Below are 19,296 nucleotides of genomic sequence, written 5' to 3'. Positions count from 1 at the left end.
ATTTGATAAGAAGATATGGACTTGTGTCAAGTGCAATTTGTATTGAATTTGGATAGGAAAGTGAATGAGTATAGATTGGGTGCTAGTCTCATCAAATTAGTTTAAACTTTTACGTCGAATCGCAAAACACTATCCATTACGGTTGGTATAAGGGTTATAGTCATTTTTTGATCTGGTGTCACACCAAACGTCTGATCTCGCAGAGTCATTCGATCACAACGAGGACGTTGAAAGTTTAGATAGAACTTGTTTCACATCAAATCCAGATGAAAAAAGAGAAGTGACTTTTTGGTTGGATTTTGTAATATTCTCTCCCTGAACTTGCCTTCCGTTGCAACTTGGCTCCTTGACATTTCCTGCTGGAATTGGAATTCTGTGGAATGCTTTGATCCTGCTGTTTGCGGTGCCATGGAATTAGATGGTATTTGGGTCTGGCAAAGGAGATGTGGTGGAGTACATATGGTTTTTGTTTTACTTTTCTTTTCTTTTGTTTAATTGTTGAGATCTTGGTGTTATTCCTTGTGAAGAAGACTTGCAAGTCAACTATTATTATTTTGTTTAATTGTTGAGATCTTGGTGTTATTCCTTGTAATTAATTGGATGGAATCTTCTTGCCACCAAGAGAAACGTGTGGCTAATATTTCCTCAATGATGGCTTGCATATCTTTTTCTTTCCAAAGCCCACGGAAAAATCAAACATAAAAAGGGAAGCAACCCGGAAAGAAATTGAAGGAAGAAAAAAACGAAGAAGAGCAAAATCCCTTAGACTTTATGATATAAAAACTCTTTTAAATCAGCAAATTTTGAACAGACAAAAGAGTACACAAATTATATCATTACATGGTTAGCATGTTTCTTTCAAAGTGTGCTAATTTACAAAAGAGTTTATATCATAATTATTAAATTGAACAAAAAATGTTGAATGGACTTATTGCTTGTGTTCACTGATTGAAGTATTTTGAGAACTGAAAACTTAAAAACGAATGCTTTGTCGGCAGGAGGGAGTTTTTAAACTTCATAGTGGCACCTTTATAATTTTGAAATTTAAGCAAAACCTTTATTTATTTATTATTATTATCTTTAAAGGTGAAGCAGAACATCTTTTTGGCACCACTTGGTTTCTGTAAATCAATACTCAATTGGTTCAAAGGCCAAGATAACAGAAGAAAGATCAGAAATCAAGGCAACTGTTAATTATCACTACATGATCGAGTACATGGCCTGTAAATCACAAGCTTTTATCTGCCATGTATTTTTCCTTGTACTGCACATTTTTCAGCTGCAATGTGCTGCAACAGATAACATAACAGGTAGTTTGATGTTGGAAGGCGAAACTCTGATATCCGAGGGAGGACGATTCCAACTAGGTTTCTTTAACCCGACTTCTGATGACCGAAGATATGTGGGTATATGGTACTCGAATAGCGCACCAACCATAATTGTTTGGGTTGCCAACCGTAATTCACCACTGGCAACATCATTGCCCGGGTATTTCGGGGTTGGAGAGCGTGGCAACCTCGTGCTGATGGATGAAAAAGGAAATACTTCCTACTTCTCAACCGATGTCCAAAGCTCTCAGCTGTCTTCTTCCAGGATGGTGAAGCTTTTGGATTCTGGGAACTTGGTATTAAGTGATACTCAATCTGGAAAGATCATTTGGCAAAGCTTCGATCATCCAACCAATACATTTCTTCCTGGTATGAAGATGGATGAAAACCTACAGTTGACTTCTTGGAGAAGTGATGATGACCCCGGGATCGGAAACTTTACCTTCCGGCTAGATGAGGGAAGTGCTAAATTCTACAGCATTAAGAACAGGTCAATCACATACTGGAAAAGTGGAGAGTCAGGTGCATTCATCAGCTACAATGATATGAGTGCATCTGTAGTGCGTTTCTTATCTTATTTTACTACTAATACTCCTAGATCTATCAACTATACATTTGGATCAATTTCGGGTTATGAAAATAGACGGTTGGTGATGGATGATTCCGGGCAGATACAGTTCTTCAATTGGGATAATAAAAGCAAGAAATGGTCTCTGATATGGTCAGAGCCGAGAGACAATTGCAGTGTGTATAATTATTGTGGGAACTTTGGCAGCTGCAATATTAAGAATAGATTGGTATGCAAGTGCTTACCTCAAGCCTAGTATGCCGGATAATTGGAAATCTGGAGATTTTTCTGGGGGGTGTACAAGAAAGTCAATTACATGTACCGGGAGCGAGGCGTTCTTGAGATTGGCCAAGATCAAAGTGAAGAACCCAGACTCCAATTACCCTAATGCCAACTCTGAGGAAGAATGCAAAGAGGAATGCCTTCAACACTGCAATTGCTTGGCATATTCATATGTTAAACCTCAAATTTGGGCAAGACGCATCCCCAGAGAGGAAGCGTGCTGGATGTGGACAACAAGCAATGGGGAACTCAGTAATTTACAGGAGGAGTATGCTGATGCAGGCGGTGATGATCTCTATGTGCGCGTCGACGCTTCTGATATAGGTATGCCTTCTTTTCCGAATATTTGGAATTCATATCAAATACTCTCTATCGACCTCAAAAGGGAATATTGCACCAAGTCCCAAAAAACTAGTAAGGCCTTAACCCATATAAACACAAAGTGCTTCTGTTTTCACAACTAATTACCAATGCTATATTTGGCAGGATCAACAACCAGAAACTGTGACCCTTGTGGCACAAACCCAATTCCCTATCCACTAAGCACTGGACAAAACTGCGGTGATTCCATGTACTTCAGTTTCCTATGCAATTCTTCGACAGGCCAGGTTAGCTTCCGCACACCCAGGAACATCTTCCGAGTCACTAGCATCAATCCAGATACACATAGATTTTTCATTCAAACAAAACGTTATGACAATTGCGAGGCAAGAAATTCAAGAGACGAAGTACAGCTCAACGCATCACTTCCCTTTAATGTCACTAACTGGTGCTACACTGATTCTGATACTAGTAATTCTAATACACACTCGAAAGGGTGGAATGAAATAGAGATTGCTTGGAATCTACCAAAAGAGCCAATCTGTAGTTCATCCGAAGACTGCAAAGACTGGCCTAATTCAAGTTGCAATGCAACACAAAATGGGAAGGCGAGGTGCCTTTGCATTGCAAACTATCACTGGAATGGCTCGAGTTTAAATTGTACTCAAGGTGAGTTTGCTCCATTATGCATATCAATATTAACACAATGATCAGCCATTAATTTTATCAATTGGAGCAAATCCAAAATGCAAAGTTAAATGTTAATCAATACTTCCTCAGTTTGAATTTTCATTTGTCATTATTCCGCCTTTCCATATCAACTTGTTTGGGCATGCCTAATAGAATGATGGATGACCAGGGCATCATTTTGTTTTTCAGGAGTTAGCAACACTACCCAACCTTGGGAGTCCGAGCATAAAGGGAAGTCGTTTTCTTCAAAAACCGTGATTATCCTTGTCATTGTTATTGTTGTGGTTGTACTCTTATGCGGTATTAGCTACATTATACACCGACGAAGCATTGTGGCAAAAAGAGAAGGTAACTAGTATTAAACAATGAATTAGTATACATTATGCATGACAATATAATATCTTTCTTCTTTTTGTTTTTTCTATATTTCTCTCTAAGTGAGGGTGGATTAATTTTCAGGTAATATTTCCAATAATAAGAATCATTAATGAAGGTGCATTGTTATCTTTTTTACAGAAAGCAGACAAAGCATCCCAGGAGATCCAATGCTTCACTTGTATGATAGTGAAAGACGAATCAAGGACATGATAGGCCCAAGACAGTTTGAAGAACAAGATAAGCAACACATTGATGTACCTTTTTTTGATTTGGAAAGCATACTTGCTGCTACAGACAACTTCTCAGATGCAAACAAGCTTGGACAGGGGGGATTTGGGCCTGTTTATAAGGTTATAATCCCTTTAGTCAATAAGTTATTACTGTTGCTTTTTACATATTGCTTCATAGTGATAGTCTGTTTCAGGGTAAGTTTCAGGGAGGACAGGAAATTGCTGTGAAGAGGTTGTCAAGCCATTCGGGACAAGGGATGGAGGAATTTAAGAATGAAGTTTTGTTAATTGCAAAACTTCAACATAGAAATCTCGTTAGGCTTTTGGGCTATTGCACCAAAGGAGACGAAAAGATGCTACTCTATGAATATATGCCCAACAAGAGCTTAGATGCCTTCATATTTGGTTAGACTTTAAACCTATTCCTAGACTTTTAGTGCATGCATATTTCGATTTTTGTTTAATAGAAACCAAATTAAGATAGTTTTTCTTAAATTATGCTTTGCAATGGAAATGTTGCAAGATCGAACCATGTGCTTGTTATTGGATTGGGAGAAACGATTCGACATCATTTTGGGGGTCGCTCGAGGACTTCTTTATCTTCACCAAGATTCCAGATTGAGGATTATTCATAGAGATTTGAAAACAAGCAACATTCTCTTAGACGAGGAGATGAATCCAAAAATTTCAGACTTTGGGTTGGCAAGGATAGTTGGTGGCAAAGAAACAGAAGCAAACACAAACAAAGTAGTCGGAACCTAGTAAGTAAAGCAGCCTTGGTATGATCATCAAGGCTATTGTTAATAAGTTTTGCAGCGTAGATGAAGTCATATATCTTAACATACAAATACTAAATGCTTTGAACATTTGATATCATGCAGTGGTTATATGTCTCCAGAGTATGCATTAGATGGGTTGTTTTCAGTTAAGTCTGATGTCTTTAGCTACGGAGTTGTTGTCCTCGAGATTATAAGTGGAAAAAGGAATGCAGGATTTTATCAGTCCCAACAAGCCTTGAACCTTTTAGGTTATGTAAGTGCTAATTAAAAGTTTGACGAACCCATCAATATATATATAAATATATATATATAGATCATTAATGTTTACTTTGCTTCTGATTCCAACACTGTCAAATTCAGGCATGGAAGTTATGGAGGGAAGAGAACACATTTGATCTGATGGATCAAACACTAGTCGAATCGTGTAACAGAAGTGAAGTGTTGAAGTGCATAATTGTTGGGTTATTATGTGTACAAGAAGACCCTGGTGATCGTCCCACCATGTCAAATGTACTTTTCATGCTGGGTAGTGAAACTGCAAGTCTCCCAAATCCTAAACAGCCAGCTTTCGTGGCATGGAGAAACATTTCTACCACACCTTCTTCCTCTTCCAGTAAACCGGAAAACCTCTCCATTAATGAGTTAACAATAACCAAAGAAGAAGGCCGGTAAGGAATAAGCTCTGTTTTTCATTCCAATAACTGCTAGATCGAAAATACCTAGCTCATTCGCTCCTATTTGCGTTGTGTTGTTTGCCGGTGTAAGTTGCCTTTGTTATTGTGTCTAGTTTTTGCTTGGCATATCCCTCTTACCCTTTATTGTTGTTTTTGTTTTCTTTATTAGTATTTTGTTCATTCTTTGGCTTACCCAAAAAAAAAAAAATAATAATAATAATAATAATAATTAAAAAAGAGAGAAATAAAATCATTGCCAAACACACTGGGCCATTATTAAAACACATACTGAATTTTTGTATATATGATGAACGAATGCGAAAAGAGTCCTGTTGTTTACACACTAACTGGATACTTTTTCTCTAAAGTTACATTAAATAGGTTTCTTTGACATTAAGAAATCTTTAGTTAATTTATTCGGGTGAAACTGCCAAAGAATTTGCCATTTCTTTTATGAACTAGGTTTCTGTAATTTCATGACAAGAATACATATATGTAAATATACATGTGATTATAAATTAAAGATTACCTTAACTTTTAATCATGTTGCACATGCACATGGAGATGGTATGATAGCATTCAAACCATTTTCAAATTAAAAGATTCAAGTTGATCAAAATAGGAAGTAGGGGAAAAAAATAAAGTGTAACCAACTTCGAATTAATTAGTCCAAGTTTTCAGAAAGTGCAGTCCCTTGATTGTCATGGCTAACTCAATTGAGAAGGAACTTAATGTAGAACTAATTGTTCAACCTATATGGCTAACACAAATTTTAGGATTAGTTTAGAAAGTGCTGATGTAAACTATCTTTTAGGGATTGGGAATTGCTTTTTCTCAATTTTGGATGTTTTGGAATTTTTATAATAAGTCTAATTTGAATGGTTTTTTTTTCAGTTTTCTTTTGCAGATGGTTTCCTTATTATATTATAGAGAGTTTTATTCATTCAATTATTAATAATTTATCAGATTTTTTTTTTTTTTTGATAGTTTTCTCTTAATTTTGTGGGTTCAAAGTTAGTCCTTAATACACTAATGAACGTTAATAGCTTTTGCCTTGTTGGAACACGATGACGAAAGAACACGATGTCAACTATAAACATGTCACTGACTTCTTGTCTTCATGTCACAGTAGTTACTTAAAAAAAAAAAAAATAAAAAAAAAAAATAAAAATTTACTTTGTCTTTCTTGAAGTTTGTCAAAATTTCGCATAAACTTTATTTATATTTCATAATTCCACTTACCTTCCCATTAGTAACTTTATTACTATTTTGCCCATGAATTTTTGTTGTTGTTTTAGGCACAAATGAAGGGCAAAACTGACCGGTAACGAAATTTTGTTACATAAACCAAAATATTGGGGGGCAGACAAATGAGATTGTGAAATATAGAAAGGATCTACATGAGATATTAACAAGCCTCAAAGATAGGTAAATAAATTTACTTATAACAAAAAAAAAAAAAAAAAAAAAAGACCAACAAAGTTGAAGAAAAAATTAAAAGATAAAAATCTCACGCCAACATAATATAATAACAAAACCAAACTTCAAACTCAAAAAGTGTTATGATATTTTCTTTTTAGTTCTTCATTTCAATTAAAAAAATATTAAAATCTGAAAAATATAATTTACCTATCAATTTATAATAAGTTATTTTACACAGTCTCTTTCGATGAATTCGACTTCGGACTTAGACTTTTTCTGAGTAAATAAAAATAAAAAATGTTTTACTTAAAAAAAAAAAATTTTAAAAAATATATTTTACCGTCAAACGCACCTAAATTTCAAACATAGGCGCCGATTCATAAGCTGGTGTATTGCAAGCACCTACATTCCTCACTTCTGGCATTTTACCCAAACACATCAAATGCAACATAGAAACATTTCAACCAAATGTTTATTGCACAAACACATCCTTCTTCTTCTTTTTTTTTTGTTTTTGAGGGTAAGTTCGCAACACCACCACACACTGACACATATAACACACACACACACACACGGAGTATATATTATACGGAGTACAATTCTACACAAAATGACACGAAACACCTCTTTTATATTTATGGTGTGGGAGTCTGTGGGACTCTATGTGCTTTCATTATTACCTACTACACTACATAGAATAAATAAATAAACATTTGTTTAACAGGTCGCCAAAAGTTACGAAGAATTTCTTTGTCGCTTGTATTACCATAATTAACCTCATAATACCATCTTTCCAGTGTCGGTTCATCGCCGCAACAAATTACGGGAGAGCTTTTTACATTGACAATTTACTCTCATTACACCTGTAGGTTGACTTGGGAGGTAACAAGTTATGCGGAGTACCTACCCTCATTCCAGCTGTAGGTTGACTTGGAAGACAAAAGTATTCTTGGGTCAATACTGATGGGATGTTATGTTACCAAGAAAAAGAAAAACGCAAGAAAAAAGAAAAACGCGTGGCATCTATAGATTTGTTTTCACTTATTATATAAGGGAGAGTGATATGATTATTAGACAAAGTTATTTAAATTAGGTTCTGTAGTCTGTACCCTCAAATTCACCTTAGTTAAAAAAAAATAATAATAAAAAAAATATATAAAAAAAAAAAATTATGAGTTTGCTTGGTATGTAATTATAAAAATAGTTTTTTATTTTCAAAAAATTAAAAACAGAAAATTATACAAAAAAAAAAAAAAAAAAACTTTACTTGGCTCAATTTTCTGAAAACTCATTTATAAAAAGACATATTTTTGGATAATAATCTTTTATAATTCTCTTATGAGCATAAGAGAGTATTTTTAGTTCTGTGAATAGTGGGGGATTGATCCCCCAGAGTTGGAATTTCCTTTCACACCTAATTTAGCTCCATTTTGGCCGCGAGTTAATTGGTTTACTTCTTCACCTTTGGGAACATCATCAAAGGTCCGAGAAAGGTAGAATTGACCGCCTTTTGAAGAATAAGCACACTATACGAGTGCAGAATAGGAAAATGATGATGATGAGTTAGAAAAGGAGGAAAGAGAAAAAAGAAAAGAAAAGAAAAAGTCAAGTAGGAAGAAAAGGTGAAGTGGGAGAAAGTTAGATAGTTAGAGAGTTTATTTCTTTATGTAATTTTTCTTAAAACTTACTTTAATTTAATGCAAGTTATTTCACAAGTTTTATTCTCATTTAAATTCAAACAAGTTAGTTTAATTTACATGCTTTCATTTCCGTCCGGACTCCGAATCATGCGATTCTTAAGTCCATCTTAATTAATTTTTCACTGTCTTCTCAGCGGTGTGCTCGGTAGCACTCAATTTTAGAATTTACTTGGATAAATGAATAAATTTGAGTTCACACATAACTTGTATAGAAGAAATAATATCACAATCTCGTTGTGAAACTTTTTATTTTTTTTATTTTTTTTCTGTTATTTATTTTCTGAATTTTTTAGAATTGTTTTCAGGGTTACAAACCAAGCATGCCTTATATATTTCAATGGTTAAATATTACATTCGTTCCATATTAGTTGTTCACTTCAAAAATTTTGACTCATAATTTTTGTGAGTCAAAATTACCGAAGTGGACATCTAATATGGGATATAGGTAGTATATAAGTATATAAAAGGAATATGACTAAAAATGACATCAAAAATAAAAGGTGGTAGTGAGTTAAAGTTTTCAAAATGGACAACTAATATGAGACGGAGATAGTAACATTGAACGCATATAAAAAATTTACAGTGCCAGTAGCCCAAGCAACCCAAAACACAAACCAACTCAAATAGGCAAGATTCATGATCCCACGATGACAACCCAAAACTGAAATTCAAAATTCAACTTATATTTTGATTTTCAATTCAATTAAATGTTTTTTTTTTTCTATATTGTGATAAGTTTTACTTATTTATATAAAAGTTTGTTTCCAACTCAAATACTTTTTATAGTATTTAACAATAAGGTTGCTTGTTAGGGAAAAGGTCACCAAACATCGGAAAGTCTTGAAAATCTCTGTGGCGATGTTTCCATTGGGATTGCAGGCAGCCCATACCCATGCTCACAGGGAAAAAGGGCAAGCAAAGAAATAAAGTACGAGTAAAAATATAACTATTGGTTGACGGTTTTTTTTTTTTTTTTTCAAGAAGTATAAAAGAATAGCAAGAATATTTACAGAAATTTTGAAGTCACATCAGGGATTGTATCTATTATTCTCCTCATAGAATCCAAGGATAAAATTCAGTTTTAAAGTAAATATTAGTAGAATGATAATTGTAAGGATGCTCTAGATTGGCAAAATTCAACAAGAATAAATAATATGTTAAAAACCAACTCAAAATATATGTTTTAACAGAAGGAAGTAGAACAAAATAAATAAAAAATAAAAAATTACTATAATGAGATTTCCTTGTCTTAGGAAGTTAAGTAACATTGTCTCATTAGGAAATCTTCGATTTCTGTGTTTGGAGAGATGAAGAAAGGTAACGTGAATAGAATTTGAAGGAATTTATAATGAAGAATTAGGGATGTCAATTTCCTTCGACTCAGGCCGGTTTTTGTCCCGCCCCGTTTTTAATGGGTTGAATTTGGTAGTCCCCTAAATAGATTTGGGGTGAATATAGTAAAATCATTAAAAACCCAAAGTGGGTTTGGGATGGAGGCGGATTAATTAGTGATAAACTCGCCCCGCCTCCGCCTCCGCCTCGATTATATATATACCTTTAAAAATTTCACATATATATATTAAATATTTATTTAATATATTTAAGACTCTTGTTACATTGCTGCAATTGTCAATTAATATATTAATATTCACTACTTAGTAATTTAAAAGTAAGACTAGTTTATTAATCAGCTCAATTTGAGCACACTGGGTTAGGTTTTTTTAATAAATAATAAAAGTAGTATAACATGTTCGCCTCTGCAATTAAACGGAGTATGCGAGGCAAAGTTGGTACTTTGTCTGCCGGAGTAGGGACGGGAATGGTATACCAATTATAAACCCGTCTTAAAGTAGGGGCGGAATTAGTATGACGAATTTTCCAAAGGAGCAGAGTAGGATTTAACTAAATCTGTCCCAACTCCGCCTTGTCGCCATCTCTATTAAGAATTCTAACTTTATGAGAGAAGGACATTAATGATATTAAGAATAATAACAACCAAACATTGTATAGTTTATGGACTCTTTTGTAATTTCATCTTAGGAGAGAGAAAAAATGAACCCTTGATGATAATAGTGGAGGCCAATATCAACTCCCTAATAATAGACTCTGTTTTATTATCATATATGTATGCATTATGTTTAGAGTTTATAAAGTGAATGGAAATCTATGAATAGATATAACTAAAAGACAGCATATATACAATTTGTCTTGCCATGTATTAGCTGACGTATATATGAGTTGTCAGTGCAACGATAGAAAAATGAAATGTATTTTGCAATCATGTTCAAATTTTAGCTATTAATTGTTTGGAGTGTTTTTAACTATTAATTGTTTGGAGTGTTTGTTATTCGTAATGAAAATTATGATTCTTTATGCAAATTTCTCTTTTAATTTATTATTATCATTTTTCTTAGAGTATATGTATCAGCCTTACAATACACGTACTATTTAAATTAGGATTACAGTTTGAAAGCGAGACCTCAAGAACTTACTTCCTGAATACTTGTTAACACCGCTATGCCCCTAGGACTCCAACTCATGCAATTTAGTTGGCTTTGTTGGGGATAATTAACTCCCTCCAACCCACTTAACGGTCGGCTGTTGTTGAGAGTTAAATCCCTCTTTCATCACACACAGCGGAAACATCATCACATCACATCAACACAAACATATATGGAGATAACAATCACACACATACATGCACAACACAATATTTTACATGATTTACCCAACTCTAGGGTTACGTCCATGGGAGAAAGAGATTTCATTATTATGAATCAAGGAAGAGAATATACAACCACATGTCAAAACCCCACTCACACACTCATCATCTCTTTTGAGGCTACATGTATACACTCGGGAATTACATATACTCTCCCCTCTCCTCACAACACTCACCCTTAAACCCCTTACATCTTTTCTCTATTCTCTCTCTCTCTCTAAACCCCTCATACCCATCTCTATTTATAGAGTATTCAAAACTCAATTCCTTATTGGACAAGTATTCCTCAAATCCAATTCCTTGTTGGACAAGGATCAACTTACCTACAAGGAGTTACCATATCCATCTTCAACTCTAAAATAGCAGGTATAGCTTCTTTCCCAAATCTTTAGCCTTTTTTCCCAAGTCTTCTGGATTCCAAAACCAATCAGGAAACTGTTTCTTGTAACTTCCAAAACGAAAAAGGAAACTAATTTTCTGCACACAAATTTTGAGCCACAAACCTAACAATTTCCACTTTGGCTCAAAATTCAATCTTCACGTGCTTCTCCATAGTTCCACCTCGAATAAGGATCTCTTCATAACTCTACCTCAACTGATGAATTTGAGAAACACTATAACAATCTCCACCTTTTTCTTAAATTCATTATTCTTCATTTTTTTCTATCTTATCTATCCACCTCGTTAGTGTTTAATTGCTCACACATGGCAACCCACCAATCTTCAACTCATCTTCATCAATTGCTTTGCTAGCTTAAAGCAACAAACCTTTCCTCTTCATATTCCCCTTTATTCTTTATCGGGCTTAGAGCAAACCCCTTCATTCTTCACACCCCTTGCCTCATCTTGAGAACTAGCACTCACTCTTGACTTGTTCTCAAAACTTATTCCTCGTGAGCTTCACCTCTATCACCTTTGCCCCATCTTGAAAATGAGCATCCTCTGGCTTGTCACAAGACTTGTTCCTCATGGGCTTCACGCCATCACCTTCTTTATACCTTCGTGTCATCATCAACTTTGATTGAATCTCCATAGCACCTCACTATCATCCTCTGCTTTGACAAACTTCGCAGCAATCTTCTTCTACTGATCTTTAGGACCAATCACAGGTTTTGACCGACCATCGGCTCTAATACCAGTTGTTGGGGAAAATTAACTCCTTCCAACCCACTCAACGGTTGGCTGTTGTTGAGAGTTAAATCCCTCCTTCATCACACACAGCGGAAGCATCATCACATCACATCAACACAAATATATATGGAGATAACAATCACACACATACATGCACAACACAATATTTTACATGGTTCACCCAACTCTAGGGTTACGTCCATGGGAGAAAGAGATTTCACTGTTATGAATCAAAGAAGAGAATATACAACCACATGTCAAAACCCCACTCACTCACTCATTATCTCTTTTGAGGCTACATGTATATACTCGGGAATTACATATACTCTCCCTTCTCCTCACAACACTCACCCTTAAACCCCTTACATCTTTTCTCTCTTCTCTCTAAACCCCTCATACCCATCTCTATTTATAGAGTCTTCAAAACTCAATTCCTTGTTGGATAAGGATTAACTTACATACAAGGAGTTACCATATCCATCTTCAACTCTAAAATAGCAGGTATAACTTCTTTTCCAAATCTTTATCTTTTTTCCCAAGTCTTTTGGATTCCGAAACCAATCAGGAAACTGTTTCTCACAGCTTCCAAAACGAAAAAGGAAACTAATTTTCTGCGCACAAATTTTGAGCGACAAACCTAACAATCTCCACTTTGGCTCAAAATTCAATCTTCACGTGCTTCTCCATAGCTCCACCTCGAATAAGGATTTCTTCATAACTCCACCTCAACTGAAGATTTCTCCACCTCAAATAAAACACTATGATGAATTTGAGAAACACTCTAATAGGCTTATATATCTATTGCTTGATGTAGTTAGATGCCCTAATGAATTGGTTTCAATTAAATCATCTCAACATGTATTGCTCAGTAAGAACGGTATTCTCACCTTGTCAAGCTTGCAAAAAAGAGGATATGTTTGGTGCGTACTGCCTGTCTACCATAATTGCTTTAGAAATGAAAATTTGGTGGACCATTTATTCTTCAGTTTTGAATTTGCTAAGAAGATATGGACTTATGTCACAGTGCAAATTGGATCTGGATGGAAAAGTGAATGGGTGTATATATAAATTGGGGTGCTAGCTTCACTTAATAGCTTAAACTTTTGGGTCGAATCGCAAAACACCCGATCCGTTACAATTGGTATAAAAGACATACACCTCCTTTGCCAGACACAAACACCATCTAATCTCATGGCACCACAAACTACCAGACTTATCGAATGGTCTAGAAATGGAAGATTTCTTAATTGTTGAGATTTGGTCCTGCTGTTTGTGGTGCCATGAGATTAGATGGTGTTTGTGTCTGGCAAAGGAGGTGTGGTGGAGTAAATATGGCTTTCCTCCTCTTTTTTTTTTTTTTTTTTTTTTCCGAAGTTTTTTTGTACCTCTTTTAGAAATGGTCTATTGTTAAGGAATGTTGTGCAGTTGTGTGGCGGCTCTGGCCTTTCTCTAGTATTTTGTTTTTAGTTGAAATAAAATGTTCACTCAGGCAACAAAATATAAAAATAAAGGTAAATAATAGTCACTAGGTTGACTTGCAAGTCCAAGTCTTCTTCCCACTACTCCCAACGGTCCCCATAATGAATTGGATGTCTCTTACAGCTACCAAGAGAAACGTGTGGCATCTACGGATATGTTTTCCACCTTCATGGCTAATCTTTCCCTCAATGATGGCTTGCGACTTTAAAAAGGAGGATAATTGCATCTCTTTTTCTTTCCAAAGCCCACGGAAAAAATCAAAAAAATAAAAAGCAGCCAACCCGGAAAGGTCAAGCAGAACGTCTTTTTGCCACCACATGTTTTCTGTAAATCAACAGTCAATCGTTCTCTGCCAACCGAAACTTATCCAAGTCCAAGGCCAAGATAAAAGAAGAAATATCAGAGATCAAGGCAACTGTTAATTATCACTACATGATCGAGTACATGGCCTGTAAATCACAAGCTTTTATCTGCCATGTATTTTTCCTTGTACTGCACATTTTTCAGCTGCAATGTGCTGCAAGAGATAACATAACAGGTCCTTTGATGTTGGAAGGCGAAACTCTGATATCCGAGGGAGGACGATTCCAACTAGGTTTCTTTAACCTGACTTCTGATGACCGAAGATATGTGGGTATATGGTACTCGAATAGCGCACCAACAATAATTGTTTGGGTTGCCAATCGAGATACACCACTGCCAGCATCAGTGAAGGGGTACTTCAGGGTTGGAAAGCATGGCAACCTTGTGTTGGTGGATGAAAATGAAAAGACCTACTTCTCAACCGGTGTCCAAAGCTCTCAGCTGTCTTCTTCCAGGATGGTGAAGCTTTTGGATTCTGGGAACTTGGTATTAAGTGATACTCAATCTGGAAAGATCATTTGGCAAAGCTTCGATCATCCAACCAATACATTTCTTCCAGGTATGAAGATGGATGAAAACCTGAAGTTGACTTCTTGGAGAAGTGGTGATGACCCGGGAACCGGAAACTTTACCTTCGAGAAAGATAAGGGAGGTGATTACCTCTACAACATCCAGAAAAGGTCAATCACATACTGGAAAAGTGGAGCGTCAGGTGAATTCTTCGGGTACAATGAAATGCCTACACCTGTAGGGTTACTCTTATCTAATTTTAGTACTGCTGTCAATTCGAGAAATACAAATCTTACTCCTGCCACTAAGAAAACAATTGATCTTGGTAACATATCATTTGGATCAATGTCGGATTATAATAATACGCGGTTGGTGATGGATTATTCTGGGCTGATACAATTCTTCAAATGGGATAATCATAAGAAGAATTGGTCTCAGATATGGTCAGAGCCGAGAGATGAATGCAGTGTGTATAATTATTGTGGGAACTTTGGCAGCTGCAATAGTAATAACGGTTTGGTATGCAAGTGCTTGCCAGGGTTCAAGCCTAACTTTCCTGATAATTGGAATTCTGGAGATTTTTCTGGTGGGTGTACTAGAAAGTCAGCCACATGTACTGGGAGCGACACATTCTTGAAATTGAGCATGATCAAAGTAAACAAGCCATACTCCAAGTTCGATAATGCTAGCTCCGAGGAAGAATGCAAAGGGGAGTGCCTTCGCAATTGCCAATGCTTGGTATATTCGTATGTTGAAGCTCAAAAGATGGTGGGAGCTTGCTTGATGTGGACGACCACGATTGGGGAACTCAGTTACAGACCGGAGGAGGAGTATATTGATTCTCGCAGTTATTTTTATGTGCGCGTCAAGGCTTCCGACATAGGTATGCTCTCGATCTGTTTCTGAATTTTGTACTTGGATCACAAACTCAAAATTTTATTTAGAGGGATATGATAACCCATAAACAGTAGGTCATATCATCTATACCATACAATTTAAATGTACCTAGAATATTTTCTAAACTTTTTTATTTTATTTTATCCAACGATCTATATATATAGAGGGAGATACACACTCACTAATCCTAAGTATTTTATTTTAAGCGTACAAAAGTAGAGTTATATAATAAAGTTTTTAAATCATTAGCAACCAAATACATTGTTAAGATTGATTTACATCTTTTATTGCAATTTTTTTTTTTTTTTTTATTTTATTTTAATAGAAACTCATTTAGTCTTTTCCTAACGAGGTAGTGAAAAATTGAATTGCTTTGAATTGAATGAATCCTTTTAAGTAGTGAAAATTAGAATCGTTTCTAATTTAAAATGCTATACAAAGCATAGCCTACTTTGGTCTTTGAAGGTTGAATACAAAACCAAAAAACCTAACTATACAAAGTGCTCAGTTTTCAAAACTATTTACCAATATAATATATTTGGCAGGATCAAAATCCAGAAACTGTGACGCTTGTGGCACATACTTGATTCCCTATCCACTAAGCACTGGACTGACCTGTGGTGATTCCGCGTACTCCAGCTTCTACTGTGATTCTTCAACAGGCCAGGTTAAATTCAACACACCCTGGAGCAGCTACCAAGTCACTAGCATCAATCCAGATACACACACATTTGTCATTCAATCAAAGTCTGCGAGGTGTGAGGCAAGTGATTCAGGAGATGGACTACAGCTCAATGCATCACTTCCCTTTAAGGTCACTAGCTGGTGCTACACTGATCCGGGTTCTAATAATTCAAATGGGAGTGAAATAGAGATTGCTTGGAATCCACCACAAGAGCCGACCTGTAATTCATATAAAGACTGCAAAGATTGGCCTAATTCAAGTTGCAATGCAACAGAAAATGGGAGGTGTCATTGCAATGCAAACCATCACTGGGATGGCGGGAGTTTAAATTGTGCTCAAGGTAAGGTTGCTACATTATGCATATCAATATTAACACAATCGATCAGCCACTGGTTTAGTCAATCAGACAAAACCCAAAATGATAAATTAAATGAAAACCTTCCTCAGTTTGAATTTTATTTTCTCATGTTTTTCCTTACCAACTTTTTTGGGCATTCCTAATAGAATGATAGATGACCAGGTTCCTCTCTCCACATATAAGTAACAAATTAGTACCCTTTTTGATTCCAGGAGTTGGCGACACTGAGCATAAAGAGAAGTTGGTTTCCTTGAAATCTGTGATTATGTTTGTCATCGTTATTCCTGTGGTTGTACTGATATTATGCAGCATTAGCTACATTGTATACCGAAGAAATATTGTATCGAAAAGAGAAGGTAACTAGTTTTAAACAATGAATAAATATACATTATACACGAATATACCCCCCATGTGTCTCTCACTAAGGAACCAGAATTTTCAGGTAATATTCCCAATAACAAGTTGTTATCTTTTGACTTCAGAAATGAGGCAAAGCATCCAAGGAAATCCAGTGCTTCACTTGTATGATAGTGAAAGACGAGTCAAGGACTTGATAGGCTCAAAACAGTTTGAAGAAGACAATAAGCAAGCCATTGATGTACCTTTTTTTGATTTGGAAAGCATACTTGCTGCTACAGACAACTTCTCGGATGCAAACAAGCTTGGACAAGGGGGATTTGGACCTGTTTACAAGGTTATAATCCTTTTTGTCAATAAGTTATTTCTCTTGTTTTTTTTAACTATTGCTTCATAATGATGGTGTGTTTCAGGGTAAGTTTCATGGAGGACAGGAAATTGCTGTGAAGAGGTTGTCAAGCCATTCAGGACAAGGCTTAGAGGAATTTAAGAATGAAGTTGTGTTAATTGCAAAACTTCAACACAGAAATCTCGTTAGACTTTTAGGCTATTGCATCAGAGGAGACGAAAAGATGTTACTCTACGAATATATGCCCAACAGAAGCTTAGATGCCTTCATATTTGGTTAGCGTCTAAACTGATATTCCTATACTTCTAGTTCATGCATATTATTACTATTTTTGCTTGATAGAAACCAAATTAAGATAGTTTTACTTAAATTATGATTTGCAATGGAAACCTTGCAAGATCGAACCATGTGCTTGTTATTGGATTGGGAGAAACGCTTTGACATCATTTTGGGGATTGCTCGAGGACTTCTTTATCTTCACCAAGATTCGAGGTTGAGGATTATTCATAGAGATTTGAAAACAAGCAATATTCTCTTAGATGAGGAGATGAACCCGAAAATTTCAGATTTTGGATTGGCAAGGATAGTTGGTGGCAAAGAAACAGAAGCAAACACAAACAAAGTTGTCGGAACGTAGTAAGTATAACAGCCTTGGTATGAGCAACAAAGCTAATTTTACTAAGTTTTGCAGCACAGATGAAATCACCTTTTGGTGGAAAAAGGTCGAGACATATTTAATACTAAATGCTTTGAACATTTGATATAATGCAGTGGTTATATGTCCCCAGAGTATGCATTAGATGGTTTGTTTTCAGTTAAGTCTGATGTCTTTAGCTATGGAGTTGTTGTACTTGAAATTATCAGTGGCAAAAGGAACACAGGATTTTATCAGTCCAAACAAGCCACGAACCTATTAGGTTATGTAAGTGCTAATCAAAACTCTCTCAAACCCAACAAAAATTGATCATTATTGTTTACTTAGTTTCTGATTCCAATTTCCAACACAATCTAACTCAGGCATGGAGATTATGGAGAGAAGAGAAGACACTGGATCTGATGGATCAAACACTGGTGGAATCATGCAACAGAAGTGAAGTGTTGAAGTGCATAATTGTTGGATTATTATGCGTACAAGAAGACCCTGGTGATCGTCCCACCATGTCAAATGTAGTTTTCATGCTGGGCAGTGAAAGTGCAACACTTCCAAATCCTAAACAACCAGCTTTCGTTGCAAGGAGAAAGCTTTCTTCCACACCCTCTTCTTCTTCCAGTAAACCGGAAACCCTATCCATTAATGAGTTAACGGTCACTGTAGAAGAAGGCCGCTAAGGATTGTCGCTGATAATTCAGATATATTTGTCATGGCTTTTGCATTTATATCACTGATTATTAGCTCTTAATTCTTACATAGATAGACAATCATTAAAAAGGGAATTAACAGACCGATTAGCAGAACTAAATTATCTTTTCCTGTGTGTGTTTGTACGTGTTTTTAATTATCCTGGTGAAATTATATAGAGCATCATTAACATATGGGAGTTCAGTTGTTCGAAAAGCTCACTTAATTTTAGGGCATGGGTTTTAGGCATCGAAATCGAGGATGAATGTAATCATATAGAAATCATGGAGCACTAATGCAACCTCTAATTTGCTTTTGAAGCTATGCCTAACTGAGTAGTAGGGGTGCGTGTGTGTGTGTATTTCATATGGAAGGAGTGAAATAATAGTACCTTCTTTTTCATTCTATTCAAGAATTGCTTTGTTTCCAAGCTCTGTTTTGCATTCCAACAATGGCCTGATCCAGAATACCTAGCTCATTCGCTCCATTTTGTGTTTGTGGTGTTTTGTACTGTGAGGAGTTTGTCTTTGCCTTTGTTTCGATTTCGTTGATTTGGGCCCATATTGGGTCTTTGAATTGGAATCTTCTAGTTAAGGCCTATTGGATTTTTGTTCCCCTGCTTGTGGGCTGGTGTCTTGTTTTTGCTGGATCCCCTTAACCTTTGTTTCTTTTTCTTTTTCTCTTTTTCTTTTCCTATTATTTTGTTCATTCTTTGCCTTACCAAATAAATAAAT

At 35.7% G+C, this 19,296-nt stretch overlaps 1 protein-coding gene across 1 annotated transcript; it reads left to right on the top strand.

Moving 5' to 3' along the window:
• The first annotated feature begins 1,112 nt into the window (after nt 1–1,112).
• On the top strand, nt 1,113–18,969 carry LOC132308033 (G-type lectin S-receptor-like serine/threonine-protein kinase At4g03230). The gene is given in 9 exon segments (XM_059805989.1): nt 1,113–2,142; nt 2,144–2,502; nt 2,665–3,168; nt 3,379–3,537; nt 3,706–3,917; nt 3,992–4,202; nt 4,321–4,558; nt 17,995–18,145; nt 18,241–18,969. Coding segments are annotated over 9 exon segments (3,084 nt in total). The 5' UTR covers nt 1,113–1,204; the 3' UTR covers nt 18,553–18,969.
• Nucleotides 18,970–19,296: the final 327 nt, after the last annotated feature.

The sequence above is a fragment of the Cornus florida genome, unplaced genomic scaffold (assembly GCF_030987335.1).
Source record: "Cornus florida cultivar Cherokee Brave unplaced genomic scaffold, ASM3098733v1 CherokeeBrave_3.0.0_Hap2_Chr05, whole genome shotgun sequence".
Lineage (NCBI taxonomy): Eukaryota > Viridiplantae > Streptophyta > Magnoliopsida > Cornales > Cornaceae > Cornus > Cornus florida.
This window is presented reverse-complemented; position numbering and strand designations above follow the sequence as displayed.